The 19,561-nt window shown below is 44.5% G+C and overlaps 1 protein-coding gene across 2 annotated transcripts in view; it reads left to right on the plus strand.

The window, feature by feature from the left end:
- LOC141756031 (gamma-aminobutyric acid receptor subunit rho-2-like) overlaps positions 1 to 19,561 on the plus strand; it is a 150,357-nt gene that overhangs the window by 826 nt on the left and 129,970 nt on the right. For both annotated transcript variants that reach the window (XM_074615460.1, XM_074615461.1), the window contains exons 2-5: positions 1,571 to 1,677; positions 14,169 to 14,236; positions 18,068 to 18,291; positions 18,430 to 18,512. In XM_074615460.1, the coding sequence (XP_074471561.1) occupies positions 1,571 to 1,677; positions 14,169 to 14,236; positions 18,068 to 18,291; positions 18,430 to 18,512 (482 nt within the window). The remainder of the gene's footprint in view (positions 1 to 1,570; positions 1,678 to 14,168; positions 14,237 to 18,067; positions 18,292 to 18,429; positions 18,513 to 19,561) is intronic.

Below are 19,561 nucleotides of genomic sequence, written 5' to 3' on the forward strand. Positions count from 1 at the left end.
ATCTTCCTGCCATTGTTTTGTATAAAATTTGGACCAGAGAATTTTTGGCATTTTTTGCTTGGAAAAATGATCAAAAGTGCTCAATACGGAGTTCAGAGCATATCTATTTTTCCTCAGTTCTTTTATTCAATGCTCATAAAAGGTTACAAAGAAGATGAGAAATACAATTAATAAAAAAAAAAAAAGAACAAGAAGAGGAAAGGAGGTACAATTCCGAGCATTTCCATTGACTCCACACAGCTCTCAACATGGCCACAGCTGAGCCGGCTGTAGCGGACCTCAGCCAGACTGGTGAAGCTTGCTGATGTCTCCAGAAGCCTTTTATTGATGTTCAGCTGGCAGCCATATTTGAACATGAATTGACTTTGCTTTCTGTAATATCCTTCCTTCAGAAAGCACCTTTCTTCCTGAAACACCGTAAGAGCTAAAAGACAGACAAATCAAATCAAATGAGCTCTTACTAAATATATAAACATTACAAATCGTATCCATATACTGTATCTGCCATACATATTAGCATTAATCAAACATGAAGCCTAGTATGTGCACATGAAAAGCTAGAGGGCTAGCATTACAGCGATGTCAATGAAAAGCTAATGTTAGCAAGACTGTCAAAATGACAACACAACTAAACACTCACACACTGTAAATACGTCCACCTACATCCCATAATGTTACCTCACATCATCATAAAACATATTAAACACACAATACCTTGTTCCTGTACTGGCTAGGTGCTTAATTATCACATTATGATGACAATATAGCAGCAGAAGTTGCATGCTTTCCTTCCTTTGGTAAATCTCCGTGGAAGTAGCCTATAGTTCTTCCACCAGGAGGTGGCGTCAAAATAAAAGTCACATAATATTAAAAAAGGCGACTATCAAAATAAAAGCTTGTAGAAAGTAATTACCTTAAAGGACCTTAACACACATATAAGAGTCATTTACACCGGCAGCTCACAGCTAACGGTGCTAACGGTGCTAACAGCACGAACAGTGAAAACAACAGCAACAGTGCTGACAGAGCTAACAGTGTTAACCTGGGGGGGGACCGGAGGGTCGATGCTTCTGCGACGACGCCGTGGGTTGGGACGGTGTTATCAGCGGTAACCGCCGTATGAGAGCAGTGCAGAGCGGCAGCCGCGAGCTAAGGGACATGCTCACATGCACTAAAAGCACACATGGCCGGCCCGGCGATATCAACAAAACACAGAGAAGTCTCTCTCTTGTAAGTATAAAGGACAGTCTGATGATATACATTTCTTATTGCCATGTGCAGACCAAAACCAACAATGGATCCGTTCTACTGTCACAGCCTGAGATCTCTTCTTCCTCTGAGCCATAGAGCTCCATTAAAAACACATCAATGAGCCTCACTGTGTCACTGGTTGACATGTTCCTTCATCACCATCAACACACACTCCATCCTACTGACACTAATACTCAGTAGATCACCAAATGTGGATTAATCCGCCGCTGAAAATAGTTCCCATCAAATGCACCATTTCCTACAGTTTGAGTAACATTTGATAAAAACCTCTAACGGCCGCTCTCCTCTCTGTTACCAGCCCTCTGTCAAAGAAGGTCGCAGATGGAACCAAATCCCGAAAGGTGAAGACCAGCCACCTGCTGCGCATAGACGACCACGACTTCACCATGAGGCCCGCCTTCGCAGGTACAGTAAGCTCCGTGAGCTGTAGGAGTCAGTGATCATGTCGGTGATAATGTGAGAGTTATTTGAGTGATGTTACACACCAACAGGATGAGATAAGGTTCACCTTCTGTTGAACCTGAGTGTGAAGTGAATGTTGATGCCGCGCTAACTGGGAAAACAGAAGCAGGTGTATTTTTCCCACTTCTTCTCTTCCGTTTGACTGCCAGACCTAAAGAGGACAGAAATAGACGAAGTGTGGAGCTCACAGCCCCGAGCGAAGGAAAACAGAGAGAAATCCTCAGCAGGTTCTAGAACACTGTGAATACATCCTGACACAGAGCTGAGCAGAGGTCATCCTCTAGTTGTTTGTATCTTCCAGCACTGACACTGATCAGTCAAGCTAAAGTCAACAGGGGGGTTTTGTGTGTGTCCCCGCTTTACACCTTGAATGTCAGGACAATGGTACTGCTGCAGGGATTTGGGGAGGCAATTAAAAATAAGAGGCTTATTTGATGAACTAAAGAGTCCCATTCTCTGGTATTTAGCATAAACGGGTCCTGTTTAAGCACAGGAGGAGGTGGCGAGCTAAATGAAACGTCCCACAGTGAATTTCATGCTCCTCTGGGACTACAGTTGCAGCCACAGATGGGAGCGTGGATCCCACTGAGGACCACTTTTAGTCTTGCGTCTGTCAGCTTGTGTTTGCCGGTGCAGGCAGCTTCTTCTGCAGCAGAAGAAGAAGAATGTGATCGTCTTATTCAACATCATCAAAAGCTGACTTGTGTGAGCACCCCGCTGCTGCCTGTGAGACTGCCATGCGTTCATTTGGCTGAGGGAGAAGTGTGTGTGCAGCAGCTGCTGTGGTTCCTCCTGGCTTCAAAAGGAGCGACTGCAGTGTTACTAATGAAAGCCTCTTAACACGGCCGCTTCCGGAACGTTATGGAGAGCGACGCTGCTACGTGCCAACGGGCATGTCGGTGTAGGGATGGGAGAAATCAGACAAATCCTGACTGTGGTGCATTTTATTGTCCAAACGTACACAATAAGGTGTTCTGTTGTGATCCCACCAAACAAAGATATTGAATAGAGAAATGTTAATTGTTTGGTTATGATTCTTCTGCTTCTACAGTGGGCCTCAGAGAGCAGTAGTGGGTAAGGTTTGTCTTATCAATAGTGTGCAGGTGGAGCTGTGCATGTTGATAACCTGTCTGTTATCCTAATGAGAGCACCTGCAACGCTCCCATTGGGCGGCCCCCTACCGGCGCCCGACAACCCACACACACAGGAAGCTGAAGGGAAGGCGATGTTTGTTTGGATGGAATATTTGTCATCACATCAAGTTGTGATTTCCTGTGTACATCTATTTATGGAGCTCCTCCTCTCTGTCTGCCTCAGGTTTAAAAAACATCTGATGGGCTGGATAGAGCTGTCATGCATTAGTCACATCTGCATTAAAGAGACGGCATGTTTTCCCTCCATTTCACCCGTGGGATTCTGCATCCTTTCACTGGGATTTCTTTCTAGCCTTAGCAGTAGCGTATAATGCTGTCTAATCTAGCCAGAGTAAACCAACAGTGGATTTACAGTTGCTAATCCATGACAAGAGGAGCAGTCCAGCATCATTAGGTGGGATGGATAGGGTGTTTTTCTCCATGAGGACTATTCAGTCTGTGAATAATAGTTAATGAAGAAATGAGACAAAGTGCAGCTGTAATCTATGATATTTGACTTTCTGTAAAAGCTTTTGATGATGATGATTGATATTTCAGATTCAGCCGTGTTGTGTGTGAGGAGGTTCATGTAGACAGACAGTAAAAGAGCGCTGTGTAGGATCTAGCGGTGAGGTTGCAGACTGAAACCAACTGAAACTTCTCCCGTGTGCCAAGCGTGTCGGAGAACTACAGTGGCTGATGTGAAAATGTGAGTGGTCCTATCTAGAGCCAGTGTTTGATTTGTCCGTTCTGGGCTACTGTAGAAACATGGCGGCTGCGGCTCCGTGAAGAGGACCTGCTCCCTATGTAGAGATAAACAGCTCATTCTAAGCTAACGAAAACACAACCATTCCAATAGATCCCCCTAAATGCTGCACACTGGTCCTTTAAAGCTGCAGTAGGCAGAACGTTTTTGGCATTATTGGGCAAAAATCCCATAATAACCTTTCAGCATTTTGTAATTCAAGTGTTCTGAGAGAAAACTAGACTTCTGCTCCTCCTCATGGCTCTGTTTTCAGGCTTTAGAACATCTAGCCTGTGACGGGAGACTTTGACCAATCACAGGTCATTTCAGAGAGAAAGCGTTCCTATTGGCTGTGCTCCGGCTGGTGGGCGGTGCTTGGTATTTCCTCAGCAGATCTCAACATGGCTGCCGGGTCACAAACTTTCTCATTTCACAGCTAAACAGTACACTACAAGATGATTCTGAGAACATCTGAGGAGAGAAATAGGCATTAACGTAACAGAATATTGATTCATATTTGATCAGCGCTGCCTAGTTTGACCGTTTGGTCGGAGTTCACGAGTGATTGACAGCTGCTCAGAGATGGCAGCTTTACAGCAGACTCCAGATCAGCTCTGACTGCTTGTTTTCCTCCGGTCTGTGAAATCTTGTAGATGCTGTTAGGAGCACCGGAGGACACCGGAGGACACCGGAGGACACCGGAGGACACAGAGGAACATTTATTTCAGATTACCTGTCTCGTGCACTACTGTCAGGATATAGTGACAGTTTTATAAAAATAACTTTTTTTAATCATATTTGTTCCATTTCTACCTACTGCAGCTTTAAAGCTAGCATATGTCATTTTTGAAAAAGAAAAATGAGGAAATAACATGTTCTTCCTCTTCTGAATAAAAACCTAAATCAATAAGTGATAAAACGGACCGGTAGCTTGTGGTGGCTAATGTTAGCTAACCTTTCCCATTCTACGCTCAGTTGGACAAATGAGGATGTCTTCAAAGAAACTGATGCAAATAAATAACTAGAAATGTGTTAGAAAAGCTGAAGCACAAAGGGTCAGGTCACACAGATCCGCTCCCTTGTTGAGTCATTCCAACCCTTCAAATGAAGCGATGCCTTCTGGTGACCTCTCGTCACAGGTTCTGGCTCAGTGTGAACAGGGCTTGAGCAGTTCAACCAAAGAGAGATATTTCCTTCTCAGGTAGTTGAATTTGAAGGATTTTTATTGGCTGAAGACTTTTACGTATGCAGTATTTTACAAGAAAAAAAGAAGAAGAAAGTCAGAAAAATAAGCAAATGACTGAAATCCTGATGTAAGTTAAAAGCAATTAAAAATACTCTGAAATCCTAGTGATTATAAAACCCCAGGGGGAAGCTAAAAGGAAGATGTGAGTTTTAAGATCAGATTTAAAAACAGTGAGTCTGAGGCCCTGATTGTTCCTGGGAGCTGGTTCCACAGACGTGGCCCCAGCGACGAGAAGGCACGACCCCCCTTGGTTGTCAGCTTAGTCCGTGGCACCGTGAGGAGGTTGGAGCTGCCAGACCTGAGTGTCCGGGCTGAGGATTGAGGGGTGAGGAGCTCCTGTAGGTAGGTGGGACCAGTGAAGACCAGGAGGAGTATCTTGTAGATGATCTGATGGTTTATTGGGAGCCAGTGGAGGGAGCGGGGGGACTGGGTTGATGTGCTGTGATCTACAAGTTCTGGTGAGGATCCAGGCTGCTCTGTGTTGGACATATTGTAGTCTGTGGATAGTTGTGTTTGGGAGGCCTGCGAGGAGAGAGTGGCAGTAGTCGATGCTTGAGCTGATGAAGGCTCGGACCAGTGTTTGTGCATGGTGAGGGTCTCAGTCGTGAAATGTTCCTCAGGTGGAAGAATGAGGTTTGACAGACAGATTTGATGTGTGCATCAAAGGGCAGTGATGAGTCCACATGTTTTCTTTTCTCTATAATACTACAGATAAAAACACTCAGTAGTTTACTCTATACTGAGCAGGAAATAGAGAGCTTCTGAACCATCATCAGAATGTTAGCAGAAAGTAGTGTACACACCATGGACATGGACTTTCTGAGGGCACTATATATAGCATGTAAATTATAGGTGAGTAATAACAGACACTTCCTGTAGTGGAATCTCTCCATGCAGATAGTTTAGAGCTATAGAGATATCTGTCTCTCATATAGCTGTCTACTTTACATACAGACATCAGATTGATTTTCATCTTCTAATATTAAATATTTCCCAAAGTATGAACTATTTCTTTAAAGGCTGCAGCTGTTCTTCCAGTAATATTTTGAGGGTATTTGATGCCTTCATTAGATAGTGGACAGTATAGAGATGACAGGAAATTAAGCAACAAAGATTTCAGACCAGATACGAATCGGGACACGGACAGCGCCGTACAGCCAGACCACCAGGGCACCCCAAGGCTGTTTTATTCCCCCGTATTAATCCAGCAGCATTCTATAATACTTAAATGATTCACATCCTTCACCAGAAGCTCACATTTTGCATAATCTGCACTATTACATTTATATATATTATATTATATACACTGATCTGCAATAACATTCAGACCACTAACAGGTGAAGTGAATAACATGGATTATCTGGTTACCATGGCACCTGGCAGTGGGGGGGATATATTAGACAGCAAGTGAACATTTTGAACTCTGAACTTTGTGTTGGAAGCAGAAAAAATGGGCCAGCGTAAGAATGTGAGTGACTTTGACGAGGGCCAGATAGTGCTGGCTAGACGACCGGGTCAGAGCATCTCCAGAACTGCAGCTCTTGTGGGATGTTCCCGGTCTGCAGTGGTCAGGACCTACCAAAAGTAGTCCAAGGAAGGAGAACAAGTGAACCGGCGACAGGGTCAGACCCGAGGCTCATTGATGCACATGGGGAGCGAAGGCTGGCCCGTTGTCTGATCCAATAGAAGAGCTGCTGGAGGTCAAACTGCTGAACAAGTGAATGCTGGTTCTGATAGAAAGGTGTCAGAACACACAGTGAGGAGGAGTTTGTTGAGTATGGGGACCAGTCAGGGTGCCCATGCTGACCCGTGTCCGCCGCCAAAAGTGCCTACAATGGGCATTAGAATTGGACCACGGAGCAATGGAAGGAGGTGGCCCGGTCTGATGAATCACGTTTTCTTTTACATCATGTGGATTGCAACGAGTTGGAGGTGTTGACTCGGCCTCCAAATTCTCCAGATCTCAATCCAATGGAGCATCTGTGGGATGTGCTGGACCAACAAGTCCAACTACAACTAATTCGTCAGAGAATATGTGCCACTAGTTTCAACAGAATTATTTTCACACACAGCAAACTTCCAACATAGGAGTACTGTCTGGGGGAATTTATTATTTATTATGGGCACATTATAATGAAGTCTGCTGTGTGTGGTACATAATGAGCACTTGAAGGAGCGGGGGGGAACAGGGCGGCCCACAGCTCATTTTTTCCTCAGGTGTGTAATGGATGAATTCAGCCCTGCTCGGGGGAACTGGCTCTTTATTTCTTTACTTCTTCTAGCTGTCTGGTCACAGACACTCTTCAATAGATGAGCACAGAGCAGTAAAACAGGATCAAAAGCTCAGGAAACACTGCTGGTACACATCACAATAAAAGTCCCTCCCCAACAATGAAATCCTGCACTTCTTAGATTAATGATCATTATGTGGCCTACAAGGGTAACTTTCTTAATTAGACACATTATGAAAGTCTACACACACAATGACTCAATAATTACACTGATCAAATATTCAGTAGCTGGATGAATCCCCTCTGTGGCTGATCAAATGTTTGCTTTTACGTCACATCGTGAATGCGTATGGATTATTTGCTTTTGTTTCCGCTTCAGTTCTTTGAGGATAATTCCATATTAAAGAGTAAGACGTCGTGTTAAATGAAGCCATCGGGCTCTCAGGAAAGCTGAACCATGAAACTATCAATATGGCTGTTCTGCATGCTGCGTGTGCCCATAAACAGGCTGTTTTGCATTTTAACTTTGACATCTAGTGTTTGCTCCTCTGTGATGTCAATACTGTTGTGGCGTGGCGTTGGCTGGCGCTCTCTTGCTTCATGCCCCATTTGAAAACAGGCCACACGGAAGTGCTACTGAGGGCTACGAGGGCCGACAGTAGTTATGATGTGGAGCATCTCTATGACGCATTCATGGGTCTCATCTGATAATCAGTGACGTGGAATAATTCGCTGATGCTGTCAGCTCAAAATAGCAAACGGAAATCTTCTGGCAAAACCACGTGCGGGACATTTCCTGTGTGCTCGCTTGTCCTGCCTGTACACGTACAAACACCCAAACACACACCTCACTTTTTCAGCCTCAATCTGTAGCCAACATGTTAAACATTGAAGCACAGAAAACAGGCTGCCATACTCTGTCATTTAGGGAACATGCACAGTTACATCCCTCCTCTGGACAAACCTTTTTTGGGTTCTGGCTCTGGCCTCCTGTGACGCAGCTGCAGAGAGAGCTGAGACGGAGAAAAATCACAGACCCATCCCGCTCCACAAGCACCGCTAGTCCAGGCTTTTTTTCTCAGCAGGTGTCTGGTATTACGTCCACTGAGGCAACACGTCAACAGGAGCTCAGGCCTTGCTCAATCTGGCATGTGGTATATGGCATATGGTGTGAGTAAGAGTAGGGAGGACACTCTGCTGACAGCTGGAACTGGGCACGAGCTGATCTCCCCTCTTCCAGGTAGCAGCTTTGCTGTGCCACCAGTTACGTAAGGCTGGCACCCTCACGGCTGCTCAGATTAATAATACTACAGCAGTCAATGTGCCCTCTGAGACCCCGGCCGACATTATTGTGTTTAACAGGCTGTAGCAGGTTCAGTCTTAAAGCTAGAGTGAAGATACTGGTTTCATATGAAAGTAGAAAACCTAAAGAATCCATCGGTACCAACACTGTTAGATTGACGGGAAGGAGGTTAAATAACGCTCCAAAGTTAGGCAAAACTTTGGCGAGGGAAAACTGTTATGGCCATTTTCAAAGGGGTCCCTTGACCTCTGACCTCCAGATATGTGAATGTAAATGGGTTCTATGGGTACCCACGAGTCTCCCCTTTACAGACATGCCCACTTTATGATAATCACATGCAGTTTAAATGTGTTATTGTCTCCTATTCTAAAATGGTGTGTTTGAATATTTCTGCATACTGGGGTCCCTAAACAGTGTTGAACTCCATAAATTGGGTATCACTGTAAAGCTGAGACTCTGGTAGATCCAATGAGTCCAACTGTATTCATGTGTGATGATGTTAGTCCCCATAGGAGACATTTCATTGACCTCCCTGTATAATATGACCTGTGGTGACCTCTAGGATAATCAAAGCCTCCTGAAACTTTACAGCCACAAACTAGAGACCTAGAGCATTCAGAGGATGGATGGATCAAACTAGAGACCTAGAGCATTCAGAGGATGGATGGATCAGACTAGAGACCTAGAGCATTCAGAGGATGGATGGATCAGACTAGAGACCTAGAGCATTCAGAGGATGGATGGATCAAACTAGAGAACTAGAGCATTCAGAGGATGGATGGATCAGACTAGAGACCCAGAGCATTCAGAGGATGGATGGATCAGACTAGAGACCTAGAGCATTCAGAGGATGGATGGATCAGACTAGAGACCTAGAGCATTCAGAGGATGGATGGATCAAACTAGAGACCTAGAGCATTCAGATGATGGATGGCTTTCCTAGCTAGATTGACAATAAGGGGGGTTTTCACAACACAAGTGCTCGCCATCCAATCTCCAAATGTCAAAAGTTTTTGATCCCAAATAACAGCAAGTCTTTTTCTATGGTGTTCCTCAAAGTCTTGGTGTCTTAATGTGGTATTTTGGAGGGATTATTGATCATTTTTATCAATTCTAGAATGGTAAAAAATTGTTGTATTTCATTCTTCCTGACCACCAGATGACGGTGCTTTAGCACTGGATATCTCCATCTCGCACATGCACAGGTCGAGTCGTTATACCAACAAAGTCACCTGTGAACATGCAATGACGGTATAAAACCCTAACTCCATCACACAAGCTGTTCCTTCTATCTTCTCACAATTGAAGAAGCTCATAGCAGGTCAATCTAGCTCGTTGCTTCGTAACCTGAACTTCATTATCTGTTTTCTTTCAGACGAACAGCGATGATTTTATATTCCATTTCTGCCAATAGATCCCCTGAAATCCTAGATACTGGATCTGTAATGTTCTGACTGTCGTATAGAGAACCTTTAAATTCAGGGATTATCAAATCAAATCAAATCAATTTATTTTTGTATAGCGTCAAATCACAACAGAAGTTATCTCAAGACGCTTTATATATAGAGCAGGTCTATGACCGTACACCATAGTTTAGAGACCCAACAGGATCCACCAAGCGCACTGTGGCCAGGAAAAACTCCCCGATTACTGGGAAGAAACCTGGAGCAGAACCGGGCGCAGGGCGGGCGGCCATCTGTCGAGACCGGCTGGGGGGACAGATAGATAGAGAGAGAGTGAGAGAGAGAGAGAGAGAGAGAGATAGATAGAGAGAGAGAGATAGAGAAGCAGCCACAATAGCAGTCTAGCAGCTGTAATAGCTAATACAAGTAGGACTGATAACACAAAACCAATAGTGGTGGATGGAAAGAGTGATAATACAACTATCGGAAAGCCAGCACTGTCCAGCATCTCTCCTCAGTACGTCCATGTGTATTGGTGTGGGACGTCCCTGCGATCGATGCCCGTGCGTTGGTTCCTGCAGCATCAGCATGCTTGCTGGGAGCTCTTGATGTCTTTGGCAGTGATTGAGAAGTGTTATTCTCCAGGCTGCCACATTGTCACTAGGTGTTGGAAATCCCTCGTTAGCATTGGTAGTCCCTCGTACAGACGTAGTTAATTAGGGATGGTAGCAGTTGGTGTCAAGCAGGCACCGACGCGGCAGCAGATGCAGCCACAATACCGGAGACCACCAAGATCCAGGTGAAACCCTGCTCCAAGTGTACCCATGCTCCAGGTATAACCTCGCTCCAGGTGTGACCCCGCTCCACGGTTAGCTGCGAGACAAGGAGGCACAAGGACTCCCGGGAAGGAATGAAGTTAGTAACAACATGGACATGGGACATGAGTATATACATAAGGAGAGGGGAGCTCAGTGTGTCATAGGAAGTTCCTTATGACAGTGTGTCATAGGAAGTCCCCTGGCAGTCTATGCCTATAGCAGCTTAAGTATAAGCGTTATCAAAGAGGAAAGTCTTTAGCCTACTCTTAAATGTAGAGACGGTGTCTGCCTCCCGGACTGAAACTGGGAGCTGGTTCCAGAGAAGAGGAGCTTGATAGCTGAAGGCTCTTGCTCCCATTCTACTTTTGGAGACTCTAGGAACCTCAAGTAACCCTGCATTCTGTGAGCGCAGTGCTCTAGTGGGGTAGTAGGGTACTATGAGCTCTTTAAGATATGATGGGGCCTGACCGTTTAGCGCTTTGTAGGTGAGGAGGACGACTTTAAAATCTATTCTGGATTTTACAGGTAGCCAGTGCAGAGAAGCTAATACAGGCGTAATATGATCTCTTTTTCTAGTTCTAGTCAGTACACGTGCTGCAGAATTCTGGATCAACTGGAGAGTCTTTAGAGACTTATTGGAGCAGCCTGATAATAAGGAATTGCAGTAATCGAGTCTAGAGGTAACAAATGCATGGACTAATTTTTCTGCATCATTTTGACACAGGATGTGCCTGATCTTCGCAATGTTACGTAGATGAAAGAAGGCAGTCCGTGAGGTTTGTTTTATGTGAGAGTTAAAGGACATATCCTGGTCGAAGACAACTCCCAGGTTCCTTACGGTGGTGCTGGAGGCCAGGGCAATGCCATCTAAAGTAACTATATCATTAGATAATTTGTTTCGGAGGTGCTCAGGGCCTAGTACAATAACTTCAGTTTTGTCTGAGTTTAACATCAGGAAATTGCAGGTCATCCAGGTTTTTATGTCCTTAAGGCATGCTTTAAGTTTAGTTAACTGGTTTGTTTCGTCTGGCTTGATTGATAGATATAATTGGGTATCATCTGCATAACAATGAAAGTTTATGGAGTGTTTTCTAATAACATTGCCTAAGGGAAGCATATATAAGGTAAATAGAATTGGTCCAAGTACAGAACCCTGTGGAACTCCGTGACTAACTTTGGCGTGCATGGAGGACTCATCGTTGACATGTACAAACTGAGATCGATCTGATAAATAGGACTTAAACCAACTTAGTGCAGTTCCTTTAATGCCAATTAAATGTTCCAGTCTTTGTAATAGGATGTCATGGTCAATGGTGTCGAAAGCAGCACTGAGATCTAGCAAGACAAGTACAGAGACAAGTCCTTTATCCGATGCCATTAGAAGGTCATTTGTAATTTTCACTAGTGCTGTCTCTGTGCTATGGTGCACTCTAAATCCTGACTGATAATCTTCGAATAAATGATTGTTCTGTAGAAAGTCACACAGCTGACTGGCAACTACTTTTTCGAGTATTTTGGAGGTAAAGGGAAGGTTAGATATAGGTCTATAGTTGGCTAGGACCTCTGGATCAAGAGTGGGCTTTTTAAGAAGAGGTTTAATTACAGCTACTTTAAAGGACTGTGGTACATAGCCTGTTAGTAAAGACACATTGATCATATCCAGTAAAGAGGTGCTAACTAGAGGTAAAACTTCTTTAAGCAGTTTAGTTGGGATGGGGTCTAGGAGACAGGTAGATGATTTAGATGAGGAGATCAGTGAGGTTAATTTGTGGAGATCGATAGGAGAAAAGCAGTCTAAATATATATCAGGTTGTACAGCTGTTTCTAAGGTTCCTAAGTTCGAGGATAAATTGGTACCAGTTGACGGTAGGAGGTGATTAATTTTGTCTCTAATAGTTATGATTTTATCATTAAAGAAACTCATGAAGTCACTACTACTGAGGGTTGTAGGAATACATGGTTAATCATGATCATGATTAAAATAAACCAACATGACCTGTCGGTAGGAGACAGGATGTCTAGTGTCAAACTCAGATACCCAATAACTACCTACAGTAGACAAGACCTAGCCTACATAGTTAGATACAGTGAGCCAAACGTGTAAACCCCAGCTGAGTGTTCTTAGGAATTACAGTCAGAGTGGATCATTCTGGAGTGGGTGCCCTTTCTGTAACTAAGCTGAAAGTTAGTGGTGTGTTAGAGGGTGGAGGTTGGGGTGGTGTATGGGCGTATAGCACTTAAGACTTTCATGCGACTGTCATAATCTAACGATTTATGTTGCCATAAACACAACCTGTTCCTTACCAGAACCATACTGTAGTTGTCATGTGCAGATATTGTCAGAGGATATGGTTTTAAAGAGGTTGGCACTGGACATTAAAAGATTGTCACTGAATGTAATGCAGAGTTTTAATATCAACATTCTGTCAGGAGATATACACCGATCAGCCATAACATGATGACCACCTGCCTAATATTCAGTAGGTCCCCCTTTTGCTGCCAAAACAGCCCTGACCCGTGGAGGCATGGACTCCACTAGACCTCTGAAGGTCTGCTGTGGTATCTGGCACCAAGTCGTCAGTAGCAGATCCTTTAAGTCCTGGAAGTTGCGAGGCGGGGCCTCCGTGGATCGGACTTGTTTGTCCAGAACATCCCACAGATGCTCCATTGGATTGAGATCTGGAGAATTTGGAGGCCGAGTCAACACCTCCAACTCATTGCCATCCACATGATGTAAAAGAAAACGTGATTCATCAGACCAGACCACCTTCTTCCATCGCTCCGTGGTCCAGTTCTGATGCTCACGTGCCCATGTAGGCACTTTTGGCGGTGGACACGGGTCAGCACGGGCACCCTGACCGGTCCCCATACGCAACAAACTGCTCCTCACTGTGTGTTCTGACACCTTTCTATCAGAACCAGCATTAACTTGTTCAGCAGTTTGAGCTCCAGTAGCTCTTCTATTGGATCAGACAACACGGGCCAGCCTTCGCTCCCCACGTGCATCAATGAGCCTCGGGTCTGACCCTGTCGCCGGTTCACCGGTTCTCCTTCCATGGGACTCTTTTGGTAGGTCCTGACCACTGCAGACCGGGAACATCCCACAAGAGCTGCAGTTCTGGAGATGCTCTGACCCGGTCGTCTAGCCAGCATTATCTGGCCCTCATCAAAGTCTCTCACATCCTTATGCTGGACAATTTTTTCTGCTTCCAACACAAAGTTCAAAGTTCAGAATGTTCACTTGCTGTCCAATATATCCCCCCCACTGCCAGGTGCCATGGTAACCAGATAATCCATGTTATTCACTTCACCTGTCAGTGGACTGAATGTTATGGCTGATCAGTATATTTCTCTTTAGATCTACCTGCTTCTAATATGTGAAATCATTGAAATTAAACTTTTAAACGTTTGTTTGTGCAGTTTCCACATTAGTATGACAGGCATCATATAACAGTCCTGTGCTGGACTATGATGTCATTTTAAAACATAAATGAGAAAGTCAATGAGCCTGACATATCCTATATAACTTCTATCTGTTTGATATTTCTCTGCAGGTCCAGCTGTCCCTGTTGGAGTTGATGTTCAGGTGGAAAGCTTGGACAGCATATCAGAAGTAGACATGGTGAGTGGTTTAAATGTGTTAAATGCCAAATAGAAAAATGGATTACAAATAATGTAGCAGCTGTAATCTGACTGTAACAAGAACTGAAATCAGCTGCAGATACTAAAAATAAATAATAAAATAGATTCAGTTTGAGCTTAAAAATCAAGGATTATTCTGTCTCTTTGAAAGCAAAGACCAACACAAACTTAAAGTAATGGGATTATGGAAGAAGTACAAATATAAAGTCATTTGTAATGCTACTATTCCAGTGGATTATGTTACTGGTGGCAAATGTAACCAGTAAATCTGTGACAGATTCAGTTTGCAACCGCTGACTTAAACAAATGAGCTCATACTGCCTGAACACATGGGGAGAAGCTCTCCTCAGACGAAGCAGCTAATGAGGCAGCAACATCCTTCATTAACAGCATGAGAATGGACACAAGCACAACAGTGATTAAGATTGTCACTTCTCGATCCAACTTTTCTGATTGGACACACCAGATCAGAGCCCGAATCTAGTTTAAAGGACCTTTTAACGGGTTCTGAAACAGTCTCAGTGTAGAACTGGTGCCTCTATATGACCTACAGAGGTAAACAAGACCATCAGCGAGAATATTGGATATTTCTATATAAGTAGATATTCTTAATGCCTGTCATCGGGTCCGATTCCCCGCAGCATCATTCACCAGAAACTGCTTCAGCTCACACTCCTGCAGCTTCGCTGCCACCTAGACCTGCAGTCGGAGCTCCCACCCAGCAGCATTGCCAGCAGCATCGCCCAGCAACATTGCCAGCAGCATTGCCAGCAGCATTGCCAGCAGCGTTGCCCAGCAGCATCGCCAGCAGCATCGCCAGCAGCATCGCCAGCAGCATCGCCAGCAGCATCGCCAGCAGCATCGCCAGCAGCATCGCCAGCAGCATTGCCAGCAGCATTGCCAGCAGCATCGCCAGCAGCATCGCCAGCATTGCTGGGCAATGCAGCAGCATTGCCCAGCAGCATTGCCCAGCAGCATCGCCAGCAGCATTGCCCAGCAGCATTGCCAGCAGCATTGCCAGCAGCATCGCCAGCAGCATTGCCCAGCAGCATTGCCCAGCAGCATCGCCAGCAGCATTGCCCAGCAACATTGCCAGCAGCATTGCCAGCAGCATCGCCAGCAGCATTGCCCAGCAACATTGCCAGCAGCATCGCCAGCAGCATTGCCCAGCAACATTGCCAGCAGCATCGCCAGCAGCATTGCCCAGCAACATTGCCAGCAGCATCGCCAGTAGCATTGTCCAGCAACATTGCCAGCAGCATCGCCAGCAGCATTGCCCAGCAGCATTGCCCAGCAACATTGCCAGCAGCATCGCCAGCAGCATTGCCCAGCAGCATCGCCAGCAGCATTGCCAGCAGCATCGCCCAGCAGCATCGCCCAGCAGCATAGCCAGCAGCATTGCCAGCAGCATCGCCCAGCAGCATAGTCAGCAGCATCGCCCAGCAGCATTGCCAGCAACATCGCAGCAGCTCGTCTGCAGCTGTGGGACTTGGCGATCACCGCCTGTTTCCTGGGAGCCGACACCACACTGCTGGAGGCCCCGGCCGTATTGCTGGGCCTGCCGGAGGGAAGGGAGACACAGGAGAACCAGAACCAGGACTAAGCGGGGCAGACTGTCAGGCCCTGCAGCAGTAAAGGGAGTCTGGCAGCTGCAGATCTTAAACGGGGGTGCTCATGGAAACACGAGCGCTTTTGTCCATGAAAAATAAACACAAAGTGAAAGTTCCTTGTAGTAACTGTAAATGAATCAATGGTCTTTTATCAGATATCCGTGTTCTGCCACTGACCTTTTAGTTATCGTCACTTAGCTGTTGTTTTTAGTTGGATAATCAGAATGAGATTATGAAAGCTCGATGGTAGGAATTGTTTTTTTTGCTGAGTAATGTAATTAAATCAACCTTCTGTTCTGGAACCATAAATTGGATCCAAAACTGTCGTCCTGATGTTGCTGATGTAAGCTCCCGTTTGCAAGGACGACCAGGGATTACATTTCATTTGGATCCCAGTGTGTATATAACTGTTTTGGAACGGAGGGGGAAAAATGAATGATTCCAGACGACGGCTGCTCTTAATGACATTATGTCACATCACAAAGCTGCAGGATGCAGTTACAGAGCAAACAGTCTTCTGCTGTTCATTTACAGGTAAACAGGTTTAGCAAAGACAAGACTTTAAAGGATATGGATGGTATTATTCTATATTTTTGTCATTCTCGACATATCTCATGAAAATACCCAAAACAACAATGTGTTAGTCTGTCTCTCAACATTATCTGACTCCCTGTATGTGGCTCATATTTAAAATATTTAAAATCACCACACAAATTTCAAGGTTCAGTTATTTCCTTAAAGGCCGTTTAAAAAAAATTCAGAGATTTGTTTCTAAACACATTATAAATGTTGGAAAATAACGACTGAAAATATGAAAAGACAGTGAACATTGTAGTACTGGATTGTGGAGTTAGACCGTTAAACTGTTTTTCTACAGTTTTGTGTTCAGGATTTTTTGGGCGGGGCTGAAACCATGGCTCGATGACGCTGTGGAGCCATCCTTAGCATGTCCCCACCCGTCTACAGAAACCTGGTTTTTGAAAGGCAAAAGAGAAGCCCAGGAACATGACAAAGTGTCAGAGTATGGAGTACCAGGGCCACCAATATCTTTGATACTACCAGGACCATAAAAGCAAGCACTTTGTCCATGGCCCACGTCCTTGGGTCCCCAGCAACACACAAGTGTGAAGTGGAACAGATGAATGGTTCTGGAGATATGTGAATAACACACAGAGGGACAAACAGAGATTCATGCTTTATAGTTAGATTAGACACAAGTGTGTTTTATTGCTTATGAATTCAACTTAATATTTTGTGGCAATTATTAAATAATTGTAAATGCTATATGGTAGTGTAACAGTAGCACAATAAAAGACAGCTACACAACAATTTCTATCTAAATGTGTAAAGATTAGCCATCATTAGCCATCATAACCTGCTGGTTCTACCAGACCAAGGAAGACTGTGGCAGCAGAACCCTTCAGTGTAGTGCACAGGGACTTAAATTATGCAAGGTTGTGTTTTGTTGCTAATAAATTCAAATTTTCATTTGTTGGACACAGAATGTGTTATTCCTTATTTCAAAAGTGACATAGTCAAGGAGAGCAATACTCATGCTTTTGCCTCTCTTGTAGCCCGCAGATGTTTTTTACTTCATTGGAAGGATTAAAAGTCTACATCTCCTAATTCTAGGTTGACTTTTGTGTTTTACTTTACATAAATAAAAACATTGTTCTATAGCCGACACTGTATTTAAGGTGTGTGTGCAACAAGCGTGTTGTGAACCTGCGTGTAGACTCATCTTACTCTCTGAATAATGAACCCTTTAAATAGGAAAATACTGCACCAGACTGTAGACCAGGTTTCTGTTGGTCAATGGTGCAATCCCTTTCTGCTGCCTCAAGATAGCGATGCACCAACCAACCAGCGCCTAGCCACACCTCCACATTATTCCAAACTGATGTGCTCTTATGTAATGCCATGTAGACACAAGACCACTCCTGCCTGCATAGCAACAGGGGAAGGAGGCGAGAGGTCAAGGGTGATCTAGGACCAGTGGAAGCTGTGGACTGTCCGTAGTTAACATATGTTCAGCACTTCTCTTGACCGTGTGTGTTCAGTCATAAGCAATCCATATAATCCAGCACTGTAATCCCAGAGGAATTCAATAAACCGCAGGCTGCAGGCATACAGAGTCGTCGTAGTGACACTTAATCCAGAAGCTGTTTCTGTTTGTGTCACCCCTCCCCCCGCTCCCTCAGGACTTCACCATGACCCTGTATCTGAGGCACTACTGGAAGGACGAGAGGCTGGCCTTTCCGAGCTCCACCAACAAGAGCATGACCTTTGACGGGCGCCTGGTGAAGAAGATCTGGGTGCCTGACGTGTTCTTCGTCCACTCCAAGAGGTCTTTCATCCACGACACCACCACTGACAACATCATGCTGCGGGTCTTCCCCGACGGTCACGTCCTGTACAGCCTGAGGTGAGAACAGGAAGCGTCCCCCCCACACACAAACATCTGCTTTCACAGGGAGTTTTCATTCCAACCAGATGAGACTTGGCAGGCCTTGTTACAGCATGCACAGAGCTGGTGACGTTCACACTCTGCTCTTTTCCTCAGGGTTACGGTCACTGCTGCCTGCAACATGGATTTCAGTCGTTTCCCTTTGGACTCACAGACGTGCACGCTAGAGCTGGAGAGCTGTAAGTACTCCTCTCTATAGCTAAGAAGACAGTGGAAATCAAGTGCTACCAATTCTTAAAGGCCCAACGCATTTTGGCAGCATGTTTGTGTGGTCATTCATGACTGTTTTATGACTATATACTCTTATTAATCAGTAAGAGGTTGGTGCAGAACAACAGTTGAAGTTAATTGCATCATGTAATCATGTGGGTATATGTTAATACATTGATGCCACTGGTTACAGGAAATGCTCACATACTGGTCTTTATCCATCCAAATACTGCTACTGATACTGAAACTAGTACAATTCTATACTCTTTATTTATTATTTTATTTCTATTTTATTTTATTTAAAGTTAAAGGAATACATACACATACTTAAAGGTCACATATTATGCAAAATGCACTTTTCCATGTCTTTTAAACATCAATATCTGTCCCCAGTGTGTCTACAGGCCACCATAGTATCATAAAAGACCATCCTCTCTCTTTTTCTCCTCCTCCGTTTGTCCGGAAATGGGTGCAGAAAAAAAAATCGCTTTTTTCCCTTCTCTTCTGACGTCATTAGAGAAATGCAAGCCATGTAAGGGTTTCCTGGTCGAACCAGAGAGAACCTTCAGTAGCTGACCCCGCCCCACAGCGCGTCACTGTCTCTCCTCCTCAACCTAACTTGAGCAAAGTCTGCAAGAACCAGCAGAACAGGCTTCATGTACTCCCATCATCTAAATATAACATGTTCTTTCACAAAGGCTTTATGTAATTACACTGTTTAAACAGATGATATTTATATATTATATATATTTGATGTCATGCATGTAGCAGAGTACAGGGAGTAAATAGTGACTTGTAAGCAACACAACACATTTCTGTTTCACAGTCAAACTTTATTTGAGTTGACAGATGACAATATTAATTATTCACAGCATTTGTAATCATCTCACCTGTTAGTTAGTTATGTTAACATGGTACAGGAGAAAGTCTTCAGCTCTGGTAAACTATGGTAAGCTAAGCTCCGGTGGTCTGTAGTCATGGTAACACAGAGACAGCTACTACTGTAAATAATATACCA

This window comes from Sebastes fasciatus, chromosome 18, assembly GCF_043250625.1.
Source record: "Sebastes fasciatus isolate fSebFas1 chromosome 18, fSebFas1.pri, whole genome shotgun sequence".
Classification (NCBI taxonomy): domain Eukaryota; kingdom Metazoa; phylum Chordata; class Actinopteri; order Perciformes; family Sebastidae; genus Sebastes; species Sebastes fasciatus.